This window comes from Barbatula barbatula, assembly GCF_947034865.1.
Source record: "Barbatula barbatula genome assembly, chromosome: 16".
NCBI classification, from domain to species: domain Eukaryota; kingdom Metazoa; phylum Chordata; class Actinopteri; order Cypriniformes; family Nemacheilidae; genus Barbatula; species Barbatula barbatula.
This window is the reverse complement of record NC_136779.1, coordinates 4,596,110-4,614,093: the sequence shown is the minus strand read 5'-3', so window position 1 is coordinate 4,614,093 and position 17,984 is coordinate 4,596,110. Positions and strand designations below refer to the sequence as shown.

Genomic DNA, 17,984 nt, shown 5'->3' with positions numbered 1-17,984 from the left:
CACACATGCACGCACGCACGCACACACACAGATAATAATAGACCAGTATGAGCATACATGTGTTCAAGGGCACATACACCTGCAAATAAACCGCGTGTCTGTAGGATGTCTTTCTCCATTTATTCTGTCCAAGGTTAGACACATTCGAAACCGGGAGTAATGTATAAACAAGGCAATAGCGCATTTACCTAACAAAGTCACACGCACACAAACATAGGAGTCCCATTTATTCAGCCCAGAATCAGACTTAGAGGAATGAGGTGTTTTAAATACATTAATCTCCTCAACACAACAGCTCTCTGCAGCACAATATGGCCTGGTCAGCTTTTTGACAAGCACTGCACATTCCTGACCTGTTCATGCTTCCCTACACTCCCTACCGCACTGGCCTGAAGAGAATGAAAATGATCATTGTTTATTAAAATAAAAAGATGTATGAATCACTTCAAAGTGGAAAGATTGCTATTCCGGTATACTGTCACTGTACAATCTGTTCCATGTACACCTGGAAACGTGTCATTCTCAGAAATTGGAGCAGTTTGGGTGAGTAAATGAGGCAGTGACACTCAGGTATGACTCATGACGATTATATTATAATCTGATTATATTCAAAATATTACACATCTATGCAAACAGAAACACTTTGATCCAAAGTAATATTTTACTGTAATCAGTACAGTTTAGTACTGTATGTGTTCACCCGTAATCTTGATATTATTGTAAAACCACCTGTTTACTCCCGTTGAGCTACAGGAAGATGAGAAATCTACTCGACCAAATTGTCTTATATTGTGATTAAAAACATTAACTTTAATTAATTGACATTAATAAAAAAATTACATTAACGCTCTGAAGAATGTTGGGTTATTTTCAATGTTGGGTCAAATAGGGACAAAACCCAGCTGTTGGGTTTATTGAAACCAGAAAATGTTTATATTTGACCCACCACTAGGTTAAAACATTTACACATTCGATAGACACTTTTATCCAAAGCAACTTACATTGCATTGTACTATACATTGGTCTATGACTATGTGCAATCCCCTGGGATCGACCCCATGACCTTGGCATTGCTAGCGCCATGATCTAACCACTGAGCCTTAAAGCCCTACGTGTTGACTTGACATTTTTTAAATTGTCAGTTTTAAATGTTTTGCATTTTTTAGAATATTTTTTTATTTAGTTTGCATTACAAATTTCTCACGTTGAGTTCAACGTCCTGTATTATTTAAGTAAGTCCCTGGCACCCATAACAAAAAAACATAAATTTCCTAAAAATGTTCCCCTAAATATAGCATGACGTCATGAAAAAGTAAACATTGCATGTTTTAGTCTTTTCAAACACCTCCACATCTATTTTAAATGTGTTTATAAGGAAAGAAGAGCGTTGGACTCTTTCTGGACTAACAGTGAGACCTGTAACACAGCAAACAAACAGCCCGGACCCTCTGGGGTCTACTTTCATGCGCATGTCATTCTGGTTCACTTATAAGTCATTACACCCTTCCTGCCACCCACACACACTTTACCATGTGTCAACAATTCTTTAGTAGTTCTGAGAAGCTGACAATTGTATTCTCTGTGTTAAATGTGTTTCACTGTTAAAACTAATTCTGTAAAAAAACTAAACATTTCTGTAAACTGGAAAATAGAAATGTGCCGTAAAATGATTTTTCCTGTATATAAGGACATTAAATTGCTTTCCCCATTTTTTTGCTTGTTCTGTAATTTTATAGTTTTTGACTGTATTTAAAAAATAAACGGTAAAAAATGAAATCGTGTTAGAAAAACACAAAAATAGTGTTTTTCTTGTAAATTTTACGGCTTTTGAAATTTGTAAAAAATCCCAGAAACATTTTGTAAAATAATTTAACAGTGTAGACACACCCCATTTGAACCTGTATTTCATGTTGTTTTAACCGTTTATAGTAAGATCATTGATTTAATTGGTACAAACATGCATTATATAACTGTCTGGATGGGTGTGTGATCGTCCTTCAGATGTCCTTGGCTAATGTTCTGTGGAACCCGTGGATGAACATTAACCTGGTTTCACACAGGTCCAGCTTTGTCCAGCTCACACAAAGCCAGTACTGTTCGCCTTCCTTCCCAGCAGGCTGTCTGAGACAGTCACAGAATGACACCTTTGTGACAGGTTGAGGTTGTACCCTACCATCTGATCCAAGAAGACAGCTGCATAGAATTACTTTAAACATGAATATAGGCTGAAATGCAAACGCAACACATCTGTGTGAATAGGCATTGAAACTAAATATATTCATGATTTACGTCAAATCTTGGATGTATTCACTCAGGATTGTTTAAGCGATTTGTAAAGCATATTTTAAAGTGCAAACCACGTTAAGCTAATGAAGTCACAGCTAATAATTATTGTGCACTGGCTTCCTGTGCCGTGTAATGAAAAGTCACAAGGTACAACAAAATGAATCCCAGCAGGAGAACTGCAAGAGCAACCAGGCAAACAAAGGTTTGGAGTCATGAGAACGGTCCAATTAAGATTAAATGAAGAGTCAGTGAAACCTTGTGGGAAATAAAAACTTGTGATGGTTTTCTTAAAAAATGCTAGGAGATAATATAAGGCTAATATAAGGAGGACATATAATATAAATCTATTGCACCTTCCAGAAATTCAAATTAAAAGACTTTCTTAAATATTAATTTCACTAGGCTAAATAAGTGCAAGGTGCTTTTTGTCAACCTCGGGTATTCAAAGAATCATTTACATTGATTTTATTGAAGGTTCATCGTTTATGAAAAAAGTGTCTGAATTTAATTTTAAACTCCAATCCAGTAAGATTATTGGAGATTACTTCAATTAGTTTGGTACCAAAAGTTGCACTGGAGTTATCGATGAACATATTTCCATGAATTACAAAAATTTTTTTTGCTTGTTTTCATATAGTAACACATATGGCAAACATCTGTGTTCCGAACAATGTTTTATATTAAAGGAATCAAGGCGCTTATTAAAAGACATCAAGCCAAACTTTTTGCCCATTACAGCTGACTTTGACTTTGTGTGCAGAACACGAAAGAAGATCTTTTGAAAAATGTTGGTGACAGAAACCTGTTGGTCCCCATTGCATTGGTTTTGTGTCCACACAGTAGAAGTCAATGGGGACCAATAGTTTTTCGTTAACAACATTTTTCAAGATATCTTCTTTTGCGTTTTGAAGAAAAATGAAAATCACACGACACAGGTTTAAAATGACAACAGGATGAATAAATGATTGACAACATTTTCATTTGAAAGGTGAACTGTTCCTTTAAGACTGGGCTGGTGAAACTAGCTTACTTTGAAAAATACGTCAAATTTGTGTTTAATATCACCATATAACGTAATATTTTCTCCTTTAATACACAATAGTTTAAATCCAATGAATGTAAGAAAACTAACAGTGACAATTTTCAATCCAACATATTTGTTTAGTCTCAAAGGCCAATTTAATATTAACTGCTGACATAAATATATCACTTAAAAATACAGTGTACCACATTCTATTTATCCAAATCTTTCTGCTCGAGCCTGACGCTTCATGAATAAGTCCCTGAGTGTGTAGTTAAGAAACTGTGAGGTGAAGTCGAGTTTACTGATGAATTTATTCCGGTTCACTGTGTTTGTACGTTCAACAGGCGCCAAAGAAACTGTGTAAACATGACATGGCCTAGTTAAATTTAACACCCTCTTTGTTTCTCAGTATCAGTTTTACCTCATGTTGCTATGCAAACACATAGATATAACTTTTGGATGACAACAAACTACAAAACGTCATTTCCAGTATTTGAGGTCCCATAATAAATACTGTTTACATAGTATTAGATGATTCACAAGAGGGGAGCAGCTTTTATAGGTGGGTCAACATGAATAAGCATTATAGACTTCATATACTAGATAACTGGTTCTATTAAAAAGCACATCCACACCTGTATGAGAACAGATCGTGCATTTAAGCATTCAAATGTGGTAAAATGCCTCATGTAATGGTTATTCAAATCTGTTTGTAAACAAGTTTAGTATGAAACATCATGCATACAGCATGCTATTAAAATAATTATACTTTCAATCTACTTTTTATATGCTTAAAACTACACTAAAAGTACACATGGCTTTTAAGTCAACTTTATTTATATAGCGCTTTTTGCAATTTCCATTGTTACAAAGCAGCTGTACAAGAAAACATTGACTATAAGCAAAACATATAAGGTTATGCAAGTCAAAACACAGGTCAAATATCAGACATACTGTAAATTCCTATATGCAGCGTTTATGAAATAAAACTATAAAATTCTAGCAGCCTCCCCGGCTAGGCAAACAGTGCAAAACAGTATGTAAATGTTGCAGAGGAACCCAAAACTCCGTTGGAGGAGAAAAAAAACCTCAAAGGGAAACCAGGCCTAACCAGGGGATTCCAGTTCCCATCTGGCAAATGCTGCAGCCTCTACACAAGCTTGAAAGTGGTTGCACAACAAGGCAAAAACAAGATTATCATTTATAATCTAACAGCGGCTGAAATTCTGGTCCTTTGTCCAGCTCTATCATCACAGCTTTTGTCAGGTCTGGGCATTGACTGCTTCCTCCCGCTCTGGTAACCTTGGAACAACGAGACAAGAGTGGCTGAGAGTAGAGTACTGTTCTGCACTCTTTGATGCAACAAATGCATCAGTTGTTATTGAAATTGTTCCTGGTTTATTGAGTCCAAGTATATTTGGACAATATTTACATTTTGGATTGAAATATACTTTGAATACTTAATCAAATGAACTATAAGGTATGTATATTGTTCATACAGAACACCAGGTTTAAAGTCATTTACATATGTTGCACCATGTTATGTGGGCTAAACACAAAAATAGCAGTATGTCTGTTACTCCTACGCATTCATTTGAAGTGTCAAAACGTCCTCCACAACAAAGCAACAAACAGCCCCAATATAATGTACAATCATAGTGAAAAAAGACACTTGTGTCCTAAGGCGAAGTTATGCAAGAATCCTCCTTAAATATCCAGCACAAAATGCTTATCACATTACCTATAGATTCGGCTTTTACCGGCAGCTCTTAACATTTGATATGCAGCGCAGTCAGAACAGGCTGCAGGGAAGAGATCCAAGAAGGCAGAGGAGGTGAACTTGACCAATGAAGGTCATCAGAGACAGTTGAGATGTGCAGACGTATTCAAAATCATGTTACATGACAAACAGCACACCTACTCTTTACTTTATTGCTGGCTTCTTTGTCAGGAGCTTTAGTCTATAAAACCCCGTTAAGAACATTCTGTCAACTTGATGTGGGCTGTTGTTTTATGAAAGGATTCAGCTGGCTGGAGCAATGCTGAATTGTTCAACATTCTTTCCCAAGAGGCAACCTGATATTTACACATACCTGCTACGAAGTCTATAATAGAAATGCACTTTTGATTTTGTAAAGCAAATCATAAGGTACTATTATGGATCAATAAAACATTAATTAAATGGTCCTGAAACCACACTTCTTTATTGAACATCTTATTTTTATTTTGGTTTGATTTGTGAAAAATCTTTTCGCTGCCGTCCTTCTGAAACCTCTGTATATGGAGAACTATACTGGTTCTCCATATTTTGTGAATCAATATTATAAGTCACTCTCTATGTTTGGCACTGGGTTTTGCAAATATCTACGCAATAATGGTATTAGGAAGCGCTTGTCAACGTTGACAACATAGTATTTCTAGTATTTAAAAACGACAGTTTTTTCCATTTCCTAAATTTGGACACCCAGGGTTTCAGAAAAACAGACGATGACCTTTGAACAATGGCCCAGCCTGACATTATAGAGAATCTTATCAGTGATATGAAAATCTCATTACTGGTTACGGGACGGAGAATTTTCCATCCGTCAAACTGCCCATATTCACAGCATCACTGTGACCCTGTCAAAAGCAAAAACACTCGCAAAATACTACTTTCCAGACACGACTACATTGAGCTCTTTATTTTGACTATCAACATTGAACAAGATGAAGATCTGTCAAATCTACAGTACAGAGAATAGTACCAACTGAATGTTTTACACTGACAATAAATACAAAGTAGGAATGGACGATGAAATTAATTTTTAAATGAATGTTTTATCAAAATCATTGTGATCAAAATCATACATTATTATAATTTTGTATTTTTAAATTAAGGCATCAAACTTCAGTATCTGCAATATACAAATGGAAAAGCAGCATTTGGCCCATACAAGTTGATTACAAGGTTTATTTTAAAGTTCTTTGTTGGTCTGTTTTTTCCCCCACAGTAAACACAGCCGGTAGCATTGCAGTAGCCTGTACAATCATTGGTATCGGCATAGCAAACCGTTTTTTGTGCTCCAACAACACGGAAGCCGCACATTGTCACATCTCCAATGGTTCATTTGGATCGTCATGAGATAATCCAAACATGATCTCTTTCAATGGAGCAAAACGACAAATTGTTTTCCTACTCGGGAGTTCACGGCTGTTGATCCGTGGAGTCGAGCACAGCGATGGAAAGAAATCAGGAAACCTTCATTAGAAACACCAGAAAGGACAAAAACTAAAGCTGGCGCCAACCGATCACTAGTGTCTTCTATAGAAATTTTCCTACAGGGGAAAAATGAACAGTTTGGTTTATTACTATTTTTATGATCATATAATATTCAATGAATACACAACAAAATAATGTCATTTTGTAAAAGTAACACATATAATGCCAACTTTGACAGAAAGAGGAAATAAGTTGAAATAAGTGGACACATGAGTGGCTCTTGTGAAAGTGACGTTATACCAAACTGAAATTAAATGTGTGAAATGAAAAGCCAGAAAACATACAGCTGAGTTTTTAGTTCAGATTTCTTCTTCCACCACCTCAAACCTTACAAAAAAAGAGAAATTGATAAAAAATGATCATGATTAACAATCAAACAAAGGTTCCGAAGTGTCCATGAAAAGCTTTAAATTCCACAATCCCAGACAGAAGGTTACAGCGTCACCATGTGCATTCTAGGAATGAAAGCAGATCTTGTAGGAATGAAGGACAAGGCAAAGAGGTAGAAGAATGCGATGTAATGGAGAGAGGAGACAAAATGAGAGAGACACCAGAAGGCCAGGGGTATTCCAGAAGAAAAATGAAGGACAAGGTGGTTTTTGAGGTCGGCGTCACCCCCTGTGATCGCCTTTATCTGCTTTGCCACACAATAAAAACGGCCACCTTGATGGCAACTACGCAGTGCACCACAGACCAGCATGCATGAAAAAGGCAAGCAGACAAGACCCAAAACAAACAAACATACATTGGTGTATTTTTGTCTCATATCATCAACATGTGCCGAGGGGCTGGTGCGACCGTTCTGGTCTCGCAGGGGAGTGCCTGTAGACGCTCGTGGAATTTTGTCATACGATTCCACCTGATGCTGGAGCCAAAAAAGCAGGTGCAAAAACATTTAGTTGAACACACAAACAACAGGTTCACACCACAAAACAAGACTCAACGCGTTTCATTCTGTGGACCTTGAAAAACTGGTGGCTCTGTTTTCTTTTTGTTTGACTGACCACAAGACTCTGTAGCTGTGCACGTATTCAAAACAGTAGTCAAATTTCCACACTCACATTTCCTGGTCCTTTGGTGATGATGGCCAGCTCTGTCGGCTGGTACACAGAACTTCGGAGTTGACCATTATAGCCGCTGTATGGGGACATGGGCTTATTACCTAAAACAATGTCACAAAGACAAACAAATGTTAAAAAACAACTTTTTTCAAAAATTTTAAATAAAGTATTTTGCAAAACTATCGTGGGTCCTGATTTTTCAATAAAGCCTTTTCATGTACACGATAAAGTTAGTAAATATGCAAAACACCACACATCATCATCCACACAGGAAAACTTTGCACCTTAGATTTACATATCAAAAAGTGGATTCTAATGGAATGACTGATTTGCTTAATTATGTTTAAATATTGTTTTCATGAAAGTGGGTGGATTCTTTGTGTGCGTCATTTCTGTGACTTCTTGACGTCTCACTCTTTGATGCTTTTTAAACTGTATCAATAGGGTTAAACAGTATGATACTGGGCTCTTCAGTCATGCATTTAAAAAAATCTTGATTTAAATAAAAAAAATTGTTTTCTAATAAAAGCATTTAACATCAGCACCAAGGCAGATGTGGGCGAGCAAGGCATTAACCCTTCTAAAGTAAATCTTAAAAAGCAAATAACTGCTTAAATATAAAAATAATATTTTAGATGAACACATAATACATTTTACATTTTATTAATCAAAAACGTTTCTAAAACCTATGACTTGACCGAATAAAGAAGTTCGCTGGTAAAATGACAGTAGAGTTTTTTCTACAAATTCTAGGCAAAAAGTGACTAAGATGCTAGTTTTGATTTATTTTAGAATTTTAGTTACAACATAATTCCCATAGCTGGATTTGTGTTATTCCATAAATTTCAACAAATAAAAAGAGGGGAAATATCAAATGTGCTTTTATCATCATCTCTCAGAAATATCTCATATGTCATTTTATCATCTTCTCATCTTAAAGTCCCCGCGAACTGGAAGTTGTGGTCGTTTTTAATTCAGTATTTTGACGCATTTCTGATGGAAACAGAATTTCGCATGAAATAAATAGCGGGCGTGGCTTGCGTTTTTCAAAGCTAATTGATTGGATGTTGCATTTTGAAATGAAACTGGCAGCAGAATGACAGGGGAAGGGGAGGAGTTAATGGATGCTCCGCCCAAGCCTTCTAATTTACGTCATTTGAGATAAGTAGTCACTTAGATTATGAGGGCACATGGATTTTAAAAAGCTATTTACAAGAAACAATATCTAATGAAAAATTGTATTGTCATTTTTTATTTCACCCAGACTTTAAGTTTAGATGCGTGGATCTATAAAATATGTGAGAAGCTTTATCATTCAGGTCTGATAAGGTTGGACCGATGCAGCGGGACACAAATGTCCTCTCGCTCTGTAACATACCAAACAGTCATGCCACTATTGCCACACCTTTGTCTCCGTGGAGACCAGCTAATGCAAACAAATGCTCCAGGGTCTCTGCTGAGAGCTAGATAAGGGTAACATGAAATCGTATTTACTCATGTCAGGCCGGGAAAGATTGCCTTGCATTTGGCTCATGGTATTCATTGACTAATGAGCTCTGCTTCTTTTAGTCTCTAATCCATGTCATCCGCGATGAAGAAAGCAAGCCAGCGTTCAAAGCATTAGTTTTACAAAAGCACAATGGCTAGGTAAACATTGATGAACATGAAGAAACATTAAACATGGTACCGTATTGTTAGGTCGTTCGATAAATGTGACTCTTGTTTGAATTAGCGACTGGTTGAGTAAGTATTGTTGGTTTACAATAAAAATATTTTTAACCCAGTAAAACAGCTCTGAATCAACAACATATGAATGAAAACTTGGCAACAATCATATCATTGCCGGTTTGGCTGAAGGCGACAGGTGCAAGCAGGTGCATGTACAGAAAAAGAGAGGCGTACATAGACAGAAGAAATTATAATTGACTAAAGGGACCAGAGAACAGCGTGTTACATGTGATACGATCAGATATTTGACTAAGCAGATATCAGCATATCAAATTCAGAAGAGTAAGCAGCAGTTATTGGTGACATTCAGCACTGTTCTGACATGTTCTGCTGATCCGTCTTCTATCAAAGTCACACGTGTTAAGGCAAAGCCATTAAGATATATTGTGTTTGAGAGTATTTAGCAACAAGTACATATATTTATATTTGGGGTTACTATTTGTTTAAAACTATATTTAAAATGTTGCATACAATAGCTGTACACACTACAAACATTACAGGGAATTTTATGGAAGACAATATTGTTTTCACATAGCTCGGTTGGTAGAGTTCGATCCAAGGGGATTCACATTGTACAGATTAGGGATGGGAACTGAAAACGTATTCATAACTGGTTCCAAAATGATGGGTGGTTTCAATTGATGGTTGGGTTACAACAGCCGAGAGTAAACCAGGATTACCAGGAAAGTTTGTGTTGTTCATATTTTACCCAACCATGTGTTCAAAACAACCCAACAAATGTGCTAACGTGTGCAAAACTCAAGAATGCTACAGTGATATGGGTGGTTCACAGTGCATTCTGTGCTGCAGTGAAAATGAGTTGAAGTGTGGTTTAACCACATTTCTATGTTCACGTGGTTGCTTACTCTTATACCTTGTGTCTTTATAGTATTCAGGTTTGTTCCTTCCTTTATTGTAAAAGGTAGAGATTTTTAACTTGTTTTGTCTGACTGCTGAAAGCTTGTGTTTACAAAACAATAGAACACCTTTTCTCAGTATGAAGTCATTAAGTGGGAACCGGAAACAGATCAAGTCACATTTCTTTTCCTAGAATGTGGGTACATGGTCTGTTTCAATGCATTTGACTGATGGATTTCAAACAACTCAATACCAAAGTACTGTTCATCCTGAAAGAAGCTATTTTATAGCGCTTTCAAAAACTTGACGATACGAGGAATAGACATACAAACTCTTGCATTTACCTGTGTTGGGCTCATCCATAGAAAAGGCCTTATTCTCCACATATATGCTCTGTGGACTCTGTGTACTTTGTTCCTTCAGAATAGTTTCGTACCCTCTGCTAGGGTACAGATCTTCCTCAACGGCTGTGTCTTCATCGTCCCCATTCATGCTACACGCCGCCGGCATGATGTGAAGCAGCAGAAACACCCATGCGTTCGACACCAGCGCTATGGCCAAGGTGGGGTCATCCCACGTTGGCCCACCGTGTTTTGAGTTTCCATACACGTACATGACAATCCAAGCCACCCAGATGCCCACCGACAACAGTCCCATGACCAGTACAAGGGCTCCGTCCTTGCACCAGCGCTTGTGCTTACCTGCAAATATAGGTATGGATGCTACCACTACCGCTAACAGAAGATTCAGCACATATATAAGAGCCATGACAAAATCCTGGTTGGCAATGTTACAGGGAACCGCTGTCGCAGGAGTCAGGTCTCCGGTGGTGTTAGTAGGGTATCGTACAATCGTAATGATGAGCCATTCAGTATTGATGATAACTTCCACAAGCCAAAGCCCGAGAGCACCCAAGCACCAGACCCACCCTCTGGGCCCTGAGTTTCGTCTGGCCAGGAAGTTCAACCTCACAGCTTGCATGAGAAGGCAGGAGAAGCAGCCGGCGAACAGCACGCCAAACAGAAAACGGCGGGTTGCGCACGTCGCGAAGTTCCTCCCCACAATAAAGGCGAACGTGAGGGCGAAGAGTCCGAACGTGAAGATGAGGAAAAACACATTAAGCCCCAGTGCGTTGCGCCACATTCTGTCTTTCACAAAGGGAAGGCTGGCCAGCATCACGATCAGAAGGACCAGGGTGGCCACCAAACCAGCGGCAGCAAATGACTCCACTACGACGCCCCATGCTGCGCTCAGGTCACAGAGGTTGTAATACAGAGAGTTTACATCAGAGCCACAGCCCCTGGGGATCTGCGTCAGTGCTCCGGGTAGGATGCACACAATGAGAAGTATAGGAAGGTGGGATATGGAGGCGAGGCGATCCATCGTTTTTAGTACCTAGGATAAAACACAGAGAAAAGCCAGAATGAGTAACAGCGTGAAAATGCTTACTGCCTTTGTGATATTTATTCAGTATTCTCCACTTACACACCCAGAGGTGTGCCGCTGGCGAAATCATAATCTTAACACAGTCATAAGTACAGACTTCAGAAATGTGCCTGTTCCAGCTTCTAAAGAGTTGCGATCAGTCATTAAAAACAGAAATGTTAACACTTGGTGCTGTCCCAAATCTTGCGGTTAATCATTAATGAGCCTTCTACAAAATATTCATTTACCCAGTTCAATTTTCGAAACCTTGAAAAATACACTAAGTACATCACACATAGTTAAATGCTTTTTTCAGCATATTATTACACAAGTAATCTTTTAATAATTTGCATTTAAACACCTTTTTCCAGGTTAAATTAGAATGATAATGTATTCCCCACTTTCCCTGAATTACAGAATTAAGTGCAAATCTCATAACATATGGAAGTGAGACTGTTATCCAGAGATGAGCTTTTTCCTTGTCAACAGGTTGTGCCGGTTTGATCACATTACACTGATTTCATTACCGAATCAATACTTTCAATCTGACAGAGGACTCTGTCAAGAACCACTAAGGTACGGATTGTGCTTAAAGCCAGTTGTTTTCATTTCAAAGGGATGAAAGACTCAGATTTTACTCAATGGAGAGGTGTAAAGTAGGCTTTGGTTTTTCTTTTGTTTTTACACTACAAGAATGATTTAAGCCACTTTATTAAACCGCCGCATTAGAAAACCCAAGAAACATAAATTCAGTGCGTCTTCCTATTTTCTAAACAAACAATTTAATGTCCATTTACAGAACCTTTAACAGTCACGGATTTTTGTATTTATTCATAACTTAAAATTCATCTTTACCACATTATTTAGTGCGGAGTGTTTACATTAAAACCTTCCATTTAGTTATGAAAGTCATCATTTAAAACGCTGATAAAATCAAAATACAGTAGTTGTATTTATTATTGACGAAGGACGATTTATTATTATCAAGGGTGATTATCAAAGGGATTTAGTGTTTTTTTTATATTTCTATATTTAAATATAACTGTTAGGTAAAATGAGTATAAAAAATTGGCACTGTTTATATCTGTTGTCGCTACATCGCTATAACGTAACTTAATTTTAACATACAGCGGATTGAACCAATCACATAATCGAATCCGTTACAACGCACCAATCAAATCGCAGTTAAGGTGGGTCTGTACGTCTTTTTTGACTAGACTGGGCGTCTCACCTGAACAGGTGAACAAAGATTTTCTGCAATAATCCATAAATACGGGATGTTTTTGACAAACAAAGCAGAATTTGTCGTCAGTTATATTATATAAACACCAGTAAAAAGTTTGCTAATGGTCAACAGATCTAAAAAAACGTTCCTAAATGTTGTTATCCTAGTCTAGAGTACGATAATCTTCAGTTAAACTGGATGAATCTGATATCCAAACCCCATTTAAATCAGTTAAACGTATCAGAAGCCAAAGGCACAGCCAGGTAAATTAAATAGATGACAAAATCTAAAATGTTTGAAGAGAAAATCTGTTCACGAAATCCCGACGAAGCACTAAAAATGAACATAAACTCACCTTTAGTAATGAGATGTCCTTTCTGCGTTGTTCCCAAACAAGTCTTGACAGTGTGCCCGCAATTTACCTGTTCAAGCAAGTGCGTGAAAATATATAAGACATAGCGCCGCGACGCCAAAATATATGTAAGGAGAGCAGAGGCGAATAAAACAGGTCTTCGTTTGTAATCGAGCCAATAAACCTTCAAAAGCTTCACGGATAGACGAGAACAAACACTTGACGAGTTTTGATTGCTCTCAGCCGTCCGTCACTGATGCGACTCAAACTCTAGTTTGTCTTGCGCGCACACGTGAACCTGCTCTTCCCTGTGGAGCGCGCCCGCTTCTCTCACGATCGGGACCGCGCCTCATTTCACTGAATGGATAAACAAAACCAGGATAAAGACTAGTCTGTCTGTCTGTCTGTCTGTCTGTCTGTCTGTCTGTCTGTCTGTCTGTCTGTCTGTCTCTCTCTCTCTCTCTCTCTCTCTCTCTCTCTCTCTCTCTCTCTATTGTAAATCTGTTGTATCAGGCAAAGCCAGAGAGCTGCACCAACACCAGCCTACACAGGTAAATATAACAAGGGATGAAAAGACAATGGGCAATAAATGCAAATATATTTTAACCCTTTGAAATACATTACTCTTGTGCCTTTAAAGTGGTTTCATATCAACATTGTCTGCATATCAAGTTTACCTGTAGAAAAGTAGCACAAGTAGAAGTAACGCTGTAATTTATGTGATTCACACTAGGTATAGTGGTCTGCACTGCCTCCTAGTGGCAAATTATTAGGTGACTGCTCGGTTATTAGTAAGATTGTTAAAGGCACTGATTTTACGCAGGATAACCTATAGTAATACTCATATTTTGACTACACTGTTTATTATACTTTCTAGAAGTAAGTTTATTTGATTCTAAAACTGTCACATATGGTGTCAGCTTGCCAGCATGTGACTTTTAAAAAGTGTTTAATAGGTTAAAAATAATCACAAACCCCCATTTCATTGAATAGCTTATATGACTTTCTTTCATCTGCAGAACACAAAATAACTTATTTTGAAGAACGCTGGTAACTAAACAACACCGAGCAAATGCCCCATTGGCTTCTATTGTTGTTTCATATGTCCAAGTTCACCGTTTTTCAGTAAATGGAAATAAAAGTTAACAAACGCTTTTAATGGTTAGATATTTGGAAAACCGAGTGACGAACATAAAGGGATATTTAGTTGTAACAACTAAACACTTTTTTGTGTATCGCCCATATTTGATAAAACATTGCGGTAGAAAAATAACATTATGATAAAGTTATGTATTACCATATCGACTTAGTAAGTGTCTTATATGAATATTGCTGTATTAGCAGTTCATAAGTCTACACATAAGTCTGAATCTTGTTTAGCTGTTTATGAAATACGCATTTTGAGGAAGAGAGGTGCCACATTCTGTTCTATATTGTTCCGACTGCTCTGCTAAAGTAACAGGATATACAGTAGCTGCAGTACTGTGATGGGTTCAGTCAAACTAACAACAGCGACAGTTCATATTTTTTAATGCGGTGAAACTAGATGTGATACATTTAAAAAAATAAGACAAAAGAAACATGAATCCTCTTAATATCCGACCTGTCAAAAAGCAACAGTTATCAGTGCACGGATTCAATTACAAGGAAGATTCGCGTGTCACAACACCAAATGAACAACCATGAACAACAACACAATACCTTAAAGTTAAAGCATCATGCAAAGGTCACATATCATTCTGCATGGAATATTTGTAATTTAATTATAGCACATTGTTTTATATACACATTTAAACTGGTGAAACAAATGAGATTTTTCAATATTACACACACAGCATAATTTTATGACAAATTCTGTTTTCCTTACAGTAGTTGTCAACGGTGGTGGGGGGGTCACAAGGGGGACTTTACCAACTGACTGCTAAGGGGGTCTCAAGATGAAATAAAGACAAAGTAAGCATTGAAATACATTTAAAAAAACTTAATTTTTCTTATTATTTTTATAATAAATGAATGTTATTTATAGTTAATGACAAGCTCTATAATATTTTATTGGGTAGAAATATTGAGTTTTGGTGAGCGAGAGGGGGCCTCTAAATATTGTTGAATACAATGGGGGGCCTTGGAGTCGAAACGGTTGAGAACTCTTGCCATAAGACATATGAAAGTTCCTGGGGGTTTATTGTGTGTTTTTTTTTTCATACGTACTGTACATGTTACTTAGCTTTCAAATCCAATCAATACCTGAAAGATAAAATCATTATTTAATATTTTTTCCCCTTTGAAAATCCAGTTACATTACAACAGTAAAATTGGTTGTAAATGCCATTTCATAACCGATAATCTAAAAAACTAGCGAATTGGACCAGAAAACAAAACACTTTTCTGCAGCTGTGTGAGGTTTTCGGTTAAACTGTACTATGGCAGATCTGGATCTATGTTGTCTTAATTTAGACTCGGCCTTCTCCTGTCAAACCTCTGCAAACAGTGAGGCTTTAACAATGTGCTTTCTTCTCAGACATCTGTGTTTGTGATTCAGCGGGGGACATTTTCAAAGAGGCAACATCTGATAACATCTACAGGGCCGGAGATGATGGAGGAAGACAAGAAACGGTGAGAGAGAAAGAATAAAGAAAGAGACAGTATGCAACCCTGAGACGCGGATGTGCACTAAAAGCACAAGAGAAAAGCTCAAGCTGTTTCAAAAGCAAACTGTAGAAGTGTTTCTTTCAAAACAGACTCAAGAAAATATATATATATAAATTATGCATTTGAGCCGTTTCAGGTACTCTTTGTAATCCTCCCCTATACGGGGTTTTATAATTTTCAGCCAATAGATTTATGAAATCGTTAGTCATAAACCATTTGACTTAGCAATGTTATCGTCCACATTTACTGTAGGCCATTTAAACTAATTCTGTAGAAGAAATAGGACATCGTTCTCTGGTGAATAATTGAAAACATCAAGAAGGTAATTGAATCAATATTCCTTTCCATATAGATTTAGTTCTTCCAGTTAAAGATCCAATCTGTTCTTTTTAAGTGTATAGGCTACTGCCAATTGCTGATATCTGATCATCAGATAACACATTTTTTACCGACTTCGGTGGTGCAAAGCATTTCTGGTGATTCTGTTCGATCATATTGAATGGAAATGTTGCAGTTGTTTCATGTGTTTGTTAACACACAGAGGCTCAGTTTGTTCAGCAGACCCCGAGCTCACGGACTGGTCTGTTTATCTACTGGTCTTCCCCTTTTAAAGCCTCTTCCAGTCGCCATGCACTGAGAATAAACAGCTAGGCCAGCAACTGCACTTTGCTCACAGAGGTTAAAAAGGTCGGCCATCTTGCTCTGCTTCACTGAATGGGTCCTGAAAGGGTTTAATTTAGTCATCTGCGAGAGAGATCTCGGTCAGAACATTATCTAACCGTGTCTTTTAATGTTTGATGAGAAAATGAAACGCTTGAGTAACTCCATGGTCTCCATCATATGAAGATTTCAGCTCGGCATCTGTAAAGATATATACCACCTTAAGGAATTGAATAACTGAACACTGTTGTATATGTTGAAAGAGCTTCAGTCATCTGCGGCATTTGAAAACACAATACATGATACATATTTATTTCATATTAAAACACCAAAAATAATGAAGGTATATTTCACCTAGGATTCTGTCATCATCTATCCAACATTATTCATTCACACAAAATCTGAAATAACAATGTTCTTAAGTATCACAGTTGATGTCAGTGCTGTTGTCAAACAGGTTGTGAACAAAATGAACAAATAATAACCACATTTCAATTTGGTGAACTATCCTTTTGAGAAAATAGCCATAAGTGGGAAATGAGTGGGCATAAAACTACTCATCTGATCAGGCAGATCTCTTCGTTTCATACATACTGTATGTTTACGTTTCCTCGCTGACGACAGGACAATAAATAACAGTGCAAAAGCAACTTGGAATGTAATGGTTAGAAAGAAACTGGATCCACCAGGGTCAGATGAGGCATTGTTCAGACAAACTGTACCCGCGATGCATATTAAAGCTGACAATCAACAATTCTATGTCTGTCCAATATATGTCCATTTGACCATTTCTGTTGGTTGGCAAATGCACTTACACTGACAGTGTTTGAGGTTACAAAAGCAAACAAAAACAATTTTCAATGAGAGTTACCATTCAGGCAAAGTGATTGTAATTTATGTTCTTATAAAATGATTCTTAGTGTTTATAATATACAATGATAAATATTCTTTTCCGAATTGAATATACTAATTTTGAAAACTTCAAATCAGAGGTCTTTTGCAAAACGTACAACTTAAAAAAAATGTTTTCGATTTGAAATCAACCTTTTTAATTTAAACCAAAGTATAGTTTTGTTAATAATGTGCAGAACTATTTGTTGCTTAACAAATTTATTAGACCACCACCCAATGATGAACAGTAAGGTTTGTGCCACAGCTGCCCTAAACTAACAGTATTGTTTCTGTAATGGTGTGTATTTCTGTATGTGTAGTCAAAATATCGTTGTTATCCATTCATTTTCATATTGACTGTTTTTATAAAAAATAGTAAAAGCACTTAATATTCTATTTAGATGCCCTAATACAGTTCACTTGCAGAACTTAATACAAAAACGTTTTTAGTGGTTTAATGCTACGCTTGACTTTCGAGAAAATAAATGCGCTCAAATTTGGGTATTAAAATATAAATAAATTAGTTGTTTCAGTTAGATTTTTGCCCAATAAAAGACAATAAAATG

At 37.0% G+C, this 17,984-nt stretch overlaps 1 protein-coding gene and 1 long non-coding RNA gene across 4 annotated transcripts; one reads left to right on the top strand and one right to left on the bottom strand.

Annotated features, from left to right (window-relative positions):
- Nucleotides 1-4,126: 4,126 nt before the first annotated feature.
- gprc5c (G protein-coupled receptor, class C, group 5, member C) lies at nucleotides 4,127-13,751 on the bottom strand. 3 transcript variants are annotated; one of them, XM_079476582.1, is made up of 6 exons: nucleotides 13,222-13,648; nucleotides 10,561-11,611; nucleotides 7,631-7,731; nucleotides 7,315-7,434; nucleotides 6,854-6,896; nucleotides 5,966-6,625 (listed from the first exon to the last, which is right to left on the bottom strand). In XM_079476582.1, the coding sequence occupies exons 2-5, from the start codon at nucleotides 11,597-11,599 to the stop codon at nucleotides 6,891-6,893; spliced, it is 1,266 nt and encodes a 421-aa protein (XP_079332708.1). In that variant the 5' UTR covers nucleotides 11,600-11,611; nucleotides 13,222-13,648; the 3' UTR covers nucleotides 5,966-6,625; nucleotides 6,854-6,890. The 3 variants fall into 3 exon arrangements, with proteins under 3 accessions (XP_079332707.1, XP_079332709.1, XP_079332708.1); XM_079476581.1 differs by lacking the exon at nucleotides 6,854-6,896 and having other exon boundaries at nucleotides 4,127-6,625; nucleotides 13,222-13,751; XM_079476583.1 differs by lacking the exons at nucleotides 6,854-6,896; nucleotides 7,315-7,434 and having other exon boundaries at nucleotides 4,127-6,625; nucleotides 13,222-13,577.
- Nucleotides 13,521-17,965, top strand: LOC306905734. The gene is made up of 4 exons (XR_013787766.1): nucleotides 13,521-13,769; nucleotides 15,088-15,171; nucleotides 15,737-16,343; nucleotides 16,409-17,965. It is a non-coding gene; the product is annotated as an uncharacterized lncRNA (long non-coding RNA).
- Nucleotides 17,966-17,984: the final 19 nt, after the last annotated feature.

Coding starts and splice junctions, on each gene's coding strand:
- gprc5c (XM_079476581.1), bottom strand. CDS start 11,599: ATGGATCGCCTCGCCTCCATATCCCACCTTCCTATACTTCTCATTGTG. Junction 7,732..10,560: donor TATGGATGAGCCCAACACAG/GTAAATGCAAGA, acceptor ACATTGTTTTAG/GTAATAAGCCCATGTCCCCA. Junction 6,626..7,314: donor TGAGACAAAAATACACCAAT/GTATGTTTGTTT, acceptor TTTCCCCTGTAG/GAAAATTTCTATAGAAGACA.